At 36.0% G+C, this 9377-nt stretch overlaps 1 protein-coding gene across 7 annotated transcripts in view; it reads left to right on the top strand.

Moving 5' to 3' along the window:
* LOC106877129 (LYR motif-containing protein 1) overlaps nt 1-9377 on the top strand; it is a 79940-nt gene that overhangs the window by 33003 nt on the left and 37560 nt on the right. The window contains exon 5 of one of the 7 annotated variants that reach the window (XM_014925931.2): nt 6199-6263. The exons of the other annotated variants lie outside the window; for them this stretch is intronic. Coding sequence (XP_014781417.1) covers nt 6199-6204 — 6 coding nt within the window. The 3' untranslated portion in view covers nt 6205-6263. Of the gene's footprint in view, nt 1-6198; nt 6264-9377 lie in introns of those variants that run through there. 7 annotated transcript variants of the gene reach the window in all.

The raw sequence follows: 9377 nt of genomic DNA, 5'->3' as shown, positions 1-9377 counted from the left end.
CAAACACCCCTCCTCCTTAAATTTTACATGCCAATTCAAAATGGAATGTCTGTCTGGTGCCTGCTTGGTAAATGTTGTGTGAAATTTGCATTGAACTCATGTCCATGATTCAGTTTCAGTGTATTCTAGGATGCAAAATGATTTATCTTGTTTTGTGGATGACATTACTGGATCTGAAAAGAGACAAAAACAAAATTAAATTAAATTTAATTGAAATTAAATTAACAGAAGAAAACTTGACACTTTTAGCTTTTAAATGGTACCATTTCAATCATGCTACCATTTGTAGTTCATGATATAAGAATTCTTAAAATGTGACATAGACTTTTGAAACCCATTATATATATACACACACAGAAACACATATATTTATGTGTGTGTATTCACACACACACATACATACATATTAATTTACACACATATATATTTGTCAGTTGTACATTGAAATAATTTCTGTTGATAACTGGGGAAGCTGCTGTCTGTTCTAGTTGTGCTATCTTGGGTGACTGGGGTGTATTTTTTTTTGTAATGGTTCCATGATCCTGGCTGTGCTGAAGGTTGTGGAGATTGAAGGAGTGACAGTGGTGTTGGGGGTGGTGGTACTGGTATGAATACCAAACAGACAGACAGTAATGATAATTGTGGTGTTGGTGGGAGTTTGCTATGCTGCCGGAGTAGTGGTGAGGGTTCTAGTTGTGATAATGGTGCTGGCAGTGTTAGTGGTGTTGGCTGGGGGTTTGTCATGATACATACAGTAGTAGTAGTAGTGTGGTGTTGGTAGCAGTTTGCTGTGTCACTAGATTGGTTGTGATGGTTGTAGTAGTGGTTGTATTAATGGTGGTAGTGGTGAGTATCATAGTATGAATGGTGATGGTATCAGTGATGGGGTACCCATGGTGGTAGAGGTGGTGGAGTTAATTGTTATAACTGTTGTTGTTGTTGTTTTTGTTTAGCCCTAGGTCATCTTTGATCAAGCAGACCAATGATCAAAGGTATTCCATTGTGACTAGCCCATCCTATGTGCAGAGTGGGGATGCAATGCCAGATTATTCTATATATCCTTTTCTAAGATGGTAGGGTGTAATTTGAGAAAAATTTGGTTGCTATTTCTAGCATGAGGTAGCAGTGATAGTAGTAGGCATCATAATAGTGGCGGTGTTGGTGACAATGGTGGCTATGTTGTGGTGATGGTATTAGTATTGATGGTGGTGGTGGTGATTGTAACAGTAGTTATAGAGGTCATGTTGACAATATTGTTAGTGATGGTCTAGATAGTGTTAGGGTTATTGGTGGTGTTAATAGATATGATACCAGTGCTATACATAGATTATTACCATTACTACTACTATTGCTGCTACTACTACTACTACTACTACTACTACTACTACTACTACTACTACTACTACTACTACTAGTAGTAGTAGTAGTGGCTTAGCAGGTTGTGGTGACATACTACCATATGTTGTAGAAATGTAGTTATACTAGTGCTATATTAGTAATTAAAATCCACAACTCAGTGGGACTGCTTACAGTACCTCCTTCACTGGGACTGTGGGTTCAAGACCAGCCATATGCACTACTCTCTGATATGAAAATAAGGATGGAATACAAAGTATTAACATTTGTGAAAACTTTGCCAAATTATTTGCACCAAAGTAGAATAATATTGCAGATTATGTCTTTGATTTTGGTCTTTAGTTAAACAGTGTTTACTTCTTGATGTAAAATAAAAAAATAGACAATACATTTCAAAGATAGAAGAGGTAACAAGCATCTAATAATGAATATAGTTTTCAAAGGTGTTCTCTCCTAAGACTACCTTCAGTACTATCTATGTAGACTTCATACCATCTCAAGAATCAAACACTTCAGAAAAAATACAGTTTCAAAAGAAATTATTTATTTCATGGTTCTCTATAAACTTCCAACAATCTTCTATAAAATATCCAATGAATTTCCATGGGTACTGCAACCATGAATGCCAGTCTGACTTGAAGGATGAAAAGCAAAATGACTCTGCTTTGTTTTGAACTTAAATACTGGAGGTACTGAGCTTGATTAGATGCTAGGTAAAGCATCTGGCTTTTATATTCAACATTCAATACCAATTTCATATTGCTAATGTTCTTGAAGAGGCATAAATATCTCCTATTTTCATATCTTTTCCCTTGTAAATCTTCGGTTTTATGCCTCTGGATGGTAAACATGTCTTTGACAATTGAAAATGAAACTGGATGTTCTATGGTTGGTCATTCAGTACTCCTCTGGTTTCTGGTTCAAATCTTACTAGTAGACTTTGATTCATCTATGATTGATAAGTTATATCCTACAATAAGAAGCAGAACAGCTGAATGAAAGTCAAGTTAAACTATCAACTCATTGGTCTTGAGTTCAATTTAACTTACATGATGTAAATTTAAGTTTCCATTACTGAGTTCACTAAGTTTTTAGGAATTTGTGTAATGAGATCATCTGAGAATGATCTTTGTGATACACCAACATTCTATTGAGAGGGAAGAGTTACTGTCACTTTTCTGCTGAATGTTATAAAACTGGAACTAAGTACCAACACTGAGACTATCTGGTGTATGGTGAGGGGGAGGGTATGATAGGTATGGGAATATAGTGAGGAGTGTGATAATAAGAGGGTGGGGTTAGATTGCTGGATACACTACCTGAAAAGAAAAAAAGGTGAGATGGAGCATCTTTGATTAAAGATCTGTAGTCATTATACATAATCATTATCATCATCAGCAGCAGGAACTGCAACATCATCATTCCTCTTAGAATTATTGCAGGCATTTAATCTTTTACAATTAACTAAAGCAGTGATTCTGGTCTGTTTTGACGTTGTGAGTCATTTTGGTGATTAAATAAAAACTTATTGGTGAACTTTGCATTGAAAGTTAAAGAAACTTTTAAGATTTAAAATATAGAAAAAGTATTGAAAAATACTTGCTTTAACTCATTTTACTAACCATATTTATGAGTGGGACAAAACTACGAGTAACATGTTTTGTTTCAAGAGGCTCAGGTAATATAGTGTAGATTTTATAATGCTTTAACCCTTTTGATACCAACCTGCCTGAAACCACTCTTCGTTCTATGATACAAATTCCTTGTTTTAAGATAATCTAAATAATACAATCTTCCTTTTAAATTTCATGTTAGTTATACTCATATTAATTACACTCATGTTAATTATACTCCAACCAGCAGCTTTATAATGACAAATTATCTCAATAAATTCTTCATTATTTTCAAAATTACTTGAAGTACAGGCAGTATATTTCAAGAAAAATATGGTAATGAAAGGGTTAAATGATTGTCATTTTCTATTTACTTTTAATGATGTATGGCCTGGATGGGTTGTCACAGTTAGTCATTTCTTATTAGGTGCCACTACTGTTATAGATTGGTGCTTGTATGTGTCATTTAGTTTCTGTGGTTGGATACCAAAGTCAAATCTATATCACACTTAGGTACTTGTGATGCTCTATTTGAAAACTATTGGATTAGATAAATAAATATTTAGAGAGAAGAGTGTTTTATTTGATTCTTAAATATGTTACCTCATAAAAATTATAGTTTACAGTAATGGGTTTTCAATAAAAATTCTGTATGAGCTAATACTGTATTTATGTGATCAGGAAAGAAGATAAAACCAGAAGAAATAAAAGAATAAAAAGAAGTACAACAAATTGTACATGAATATTGATTTTATTTAATAAGATTAATGTTTCTTAAAGGCGTTAGTTGCCTTCTAGAACATTTGTTAAAGAAATAAAAAATGTTAACCATGCAAAGATAAGTTTGATGAAGATAGAATAACTCCAAGTCATACATGGCTTCTTCATTAATAAATCTACAATTTCATCTCTTTTTACTCATTTAACATTTAACATTATGCAACCAAGTGGTTGCTGATGTTGTTTGTTTAGCCCAGGGTCAGTTATGACTTATGGTCAAAAGTATTTCTGCTATGATCATCCTGTCTTTTCAAACAGTTTTACTTGGACCAATTATTCAATTTGGCTTCTATTTCTAGTAGGTCAGCTAGTCAGCAGCTGTCATATAATGGCTCCTTTGTTGACTTGAGTTTTACCTCTGGCATAGATGTAATCACCAGCCATCAATATGTCAGACAAGGTAGGCCAAGATCTACTTGAATTTGTCATTGTTATCACTTATGTTGTTGTTGAAATGGTGTTTGCTAATTACAATAACAGTTCTTATAAAAATAATTAGTTGAATTTCTGTAAATAGGAAATATTGTAGTTTATGTTAATAGGTTTTACAGCTGTGCATGTGTGTATGGTAGGAATGTGGTTGAGGTCCCCTAAAAACTTTCAGGACAGTGGAATGTTGCCAACAAAAGCAATGGTTCTTCATGATTGCCTCACCTGACTACCTAGGGGTGTTCCTCCTCCTCCAGCTGAGCTCTTTTTACTGGCAGACACTTTTTCTTTTTTTTATTATTATCATCACGTTCCATCTTTTAAACTCATCATTATTATCATCACATCTCAAATCAGTTCTTTTTGTCTTATACATAGCACACAAATACCAACACACACAAGCATGCACACATACACACATACACAGACATAAACACACAAACACACATACGTACACAAACACAGACACATGCACACAAACACATATACACTCAAGCACACACATGCATATACAGACATGCACATGCACACATACACACCCTTAGGGTTATAGTTCCAGCTTACAATATTTTGTTCCTTAGAGTTTTGTATCCTGATATCTGGATAATCCTCTAACTAGGTTGGCTGCTGGAATGAATATATCTCTCAGCCAGGGTTGATCAATTTTAGAATGATTCAAGAATTTGTTGTTTGTCTTATTAGCAACATGGTGGCCTATTGAATTCAGATTTATTGGATGTTTGAATCTAGTCTAGCTCTACAGCTTTGTTGGAGTTGGTAACAATATAGAAATTAACTCTGGCATTGTGTTTAAGGTGTTTGATGTTTTGGATGCACATATAACAGAGTGTGAGTGTCTTAAGAGCAAAATTGAGTATAAGGGCATCAGATGTGTGCAAGAGAGAAGACTGTGTTGGTATGGCCATGTGATGCGTATGGATGAGAACAACTGCATAAAGAAGTGCCAGTCTCTAACTGTGGAAAGAGCCTGTGGAAAGGGTAGACCCAGGAAGACCTGGGATGATGTAGTGAAATATGATCTTCAGATGTTGAGTCACAGAGGTGATGACAAGTGACAGAATTTTGGTAATTTGCTGTGCTTAAAAAGATATGTCAAGCTAAGTGAAATCATAGTCATGGCTAGTGCTGGTAACATGTATAAAGCAGCTCTCTGGGTTACCAGTTCCTGTCAAACTGTTTAACCCATGCCAGCAGGGAAAATGAATGCTAAATGATGACAGTGATGAAAATATTTTTCAGCATCACAGAGGCTACAGAAATTTGCACAAGGGATTTATATGCTGCACGAGTGCTGCAGAGATCAGGCAATATTAAAGCTGTTAACATTGTGATCTTTCAAGTGTCATATATGATTTGATAACACTGCTGTTTCTGTTGTCTGTATGTTTAAGGTAGACTTATAGTTGATGTGCCATGTCTTGAAGCTGATTTTGTTCATTCTGATATATAATCAAAGGTGTTGTATAGGTACTGATACTGTAGCTTGGCAGATCCTTAATCACTGCCTAAGTTCATTCTCTCCATCCCGAAGAAAGACTAAATATAAACTTACCCCTCCTTTGGCTCCACAATAATCTGTACATGACCAATTCACATACATGACAACTGAAAGTCAACACTATGTCTAACCATGCTGATGAACAATAATCAAGTGAGATATCTGTTCCCTCTACTGGCTCCATCTGAGGATAGTTCAAGGACTGGAACATGAAACTTGAAACAGTTGAATGTTGTGGCTATGATAGTAACACTATATATTAAGAAAAATAATGTAGCAACAGTATTCAGCTCTATGGCCAGATATGTGTGTACATATACACATATACATACTTGTATGTGTGTGTGCACATATACAACACACACACACAGACTCATGCACACTTACACACACAGACTCATGCACACTTACACACACACTTATATAATATATATAAGAAAAATATTTAGGTGGGCTGAAACTGGATTTCTTTCTTGAAGCTGAAATTTTTTGTTTGTCTAGGGCTGAGAGGTTAACATCTGTTGTGCTTTTAAAGTGAAAACTAACAGGATGTTGTTTTAATCTACATTGAATTGTTTGAGTGGAACTTACTCTAATGGCTAACATCAGTGGCACAGCATTGTAGGTATATTGTTGATATATTGTAGTATATTATAGGTATATTGTATCAGGTCATCCCATAAGTTCTGTCTGAATTTTGAATAAAGAAAACAAGTGATGAAATGTTATATTTGAAATTTAATAATCAATGTACTTTCCCTGATTATCTGTGACTTCCTTCCATCTATTTACAATCTTTTTTAATCCCATCAATGTAAAACTCTTGGTTTCAAAGTGAAGAACTCTGAAATGTCAGTTTTGACCTCCTCCTGGCTTGCGAAAGTTATGTTCCCCAAATGATTCTGTAAACTATGAAACAAATGGTAGTCTGAAGGAGCAAGGTCGGGAAGATAAAGTGGATGAGGAATTGTCTCCCAACCAAGCTCTTCAATCTTCTGTAATGTGATCTTTGCAGTGTGGGGTCGCGCATTGTCCTGATGAAACATCACTCCTTTTCAATTCACTAAAGTGGGTCTTTTTTTCTTCAAAGCTTGGTTCAAACACACTAATTGCTGACAGTAGACTTGAGCATTGATTGTTGCATTAGGTGGTAACAATTCAAAGTGAATTACTCCTTTGCAATCTCACCAGATAGAGAGAAGAACCTTTTTCCCATGAAGTTCCCTTCTTGGTTGTGGTTGAGCTTCTTCCCTTTTACCAAGCCACTGTTTATGACATCTAACATTTCGATAGAAGATCCATTTTTCATCACCAGTCAAAAGTCTATCCAAAAAGGGTGAAATGAGTTTGCAAGAATGGAGAGAAGAGTAGATGTCAGCTCGGGATTTGCAGTTGCTTTCGGACAATTCATAAAGCACCAATTTTCAAAGTTTAGGAACCTTTCCAAGTTGTTTAAGATGATGATGAACAGTTGTATGGTTTGAACTAAGCTTTATTGCTAATTCTACAACTGATAATGCAGGAGCTTATCATCAAACTCAACTGGATGTCCTGTTCGATCTCCATCTTCAAGGCCGAAATCTCCACTTCTGAATTTTGAAAACCATCTTCTGCAAGTTCTTTCATTCAAGCCTTCTTTCTCATAAACTGAGTGTATGTTTCAAATCGCTTCGGCCGCAGAGTTTCCTTTTTTGTACTCATAAAGTATTATGTGCCTCAAATGCTCTTTGGATACTTCCATGTGAGAAAGGGTTTTAATCAAAGAAATTTTAATTCTATTATTCTGTAAAATAATTGGTTTAAATGTACACAGATGCATAAAAATAATTTTTAATTCTATTAGACATTTTAAAATACTATTAAATTTCATTCAGTTTTAAAAAAGGTAAATTCGGACAGAACTTATGGGATGACCTGATAAGTATATTGTTCTGCATTGTAGGTATATTATTGTATATTGTAGGTGTATTATAGGTATATTGAAAGTATATTGTTGTATATTGTTGGTACATTATAGGTATATTGCAGTAAAATATGTTTATGATTTGCTTGCTTTTAACATTCCTCAGAACCTCTGCCATAACATTATGTATTTCCCTGAATGTATATTGCTTGTCATTGAAAGTAACACTTATACACTATATAGCATATCTACATGTATGTGTGTGTACCATATAGTATATGTATGTGTGTGTTTGCACTTTTGTATTTGAATGCATATCTGTCTATCAGTTTTTGTATCTCATTTTCATCATCTCCATGACTATCACCACTACTGCCACCATCCGCATCATAACTGTCATCATTTTACATTTGCCTTTGTATGCGGACATGTGTCAGACTAGTTTCATAGAACCTCATCATTCATCATAGTTCTTCATTGTCTGGCACACATAACAACAGAAAGAATGTATCCTGAATATATCTATATAAGGGAAACATGTGAATATTTACATTAAGTTATCCTTCCAAGACATCTAGATGTGTCAGTAACTGTATGTTTCTTCAGTTAGTGTAGACTACAACAGTAAAAACTGGCCATCGTTTTTGTGTATGTTATGTTTTTTTGGCAAGGTATACCCCTAACTAAGGTCCTACCTTATCATGGTGTAGAAACTTACTTGCTAGGAGGCCATACTGGACTGGTGCAACCATGCTAGGTGGGTCTGTTAGTCGCAGCCAGACCAAATGCACTCCATTCTCAAGACCTCAATGGTGAATCAAGTGGATGAAGTTACCTAACTCAACAGTGCGAAGGCAAATGAAGGCTGTAACAGGTTTTATAACTCCAATTGTCTTAGTTTCCTTGCCATTGGGTCCAGTTAGCAGTTTTGTGAAGGGCCATGTGCTTCTTGGAGTGCAACAAGTACACATTAAACAACATCATGCACAGGCAGTCTTTTGGTGATCATGGAAGGATGATGAGAGCAGTTGGGTGGCGGCTGAAAGCTCTTCATCATGAACTGGCATAGAAGTGGGGAATTTTAGAATTACTTGCTCAACTTTTGAAAGTGAAGTAGGAAAGTTGTTTGGTAGTGGCATTCTTGCCTGTGCAACCATCTTTAGGATCAACTCTGCATACCCTAAGAATGGGAGGTGTATAGAAAAGGTGCCTTAAGTGTAGCCTGCTTCAGTTCAATTTGCCTGGAAAAATGAGTCTAGAGAGTTTTGCCAATATGTGATCGAAGAGTTATAGGATATCGAACAATGGGGTTTGGAACATGGAATGTACAAACTGATGGACAATTCAAACTTGGACAGATCTGAAAGAACTGCCTTTGTAGCTTGTGAACTTCCAAAAGTCCAACTTTGGCATTGTTGCACTGAGTGAGAAGAGCAGGAGAAGGACAACTCAAAGAGGAACAAGGTCAAATACATCATCATCATCATCATCGTTTAACGTCCGCTTTCCATGCTAGCATGGGTTGGACGATTTGACTGAGGACTGGTGAAACCGGATGGCAACACCAGGCTCCAATCTAATTTGGCAGAGTTTCTACAGCTGGATGCCCTTCCTAACGCCAACCACTCAGAGAGTGTAGTGGGTGCTTTTACGTGTCACCCGCACGAGGGCCAGTCAGGCGGTACTGGCAATGGCCACGCTCAAAATGGTGTATTTTATGTGCCACCCGCACAAGAGCCAGTCCAGGGGCACTGGCAACGATCTTGCTTGAAAATCC

The sequence above is a fragment of the Octopus bimaculoides genome, chromosome 10 (genome assembly GCF_001194135.2).
Source record: "Octopus bimaculoides isolate UCB-OBI-ISO-001 chromosome 10, ASM119413v2, whole genome shotgun sequence".
Taxonomy (NCBI): Eukaryota; Metazoa; Mollusca; class Cephalopoda; order Octopoda; family Octopodidae; genus Octopus; species Octopus bimaculoides.
The sequence above is the reverse complement of the archived record's forward strand: the minus strand, read 5'-3'. Positions and strand labels throughout refer to the sequence as shown.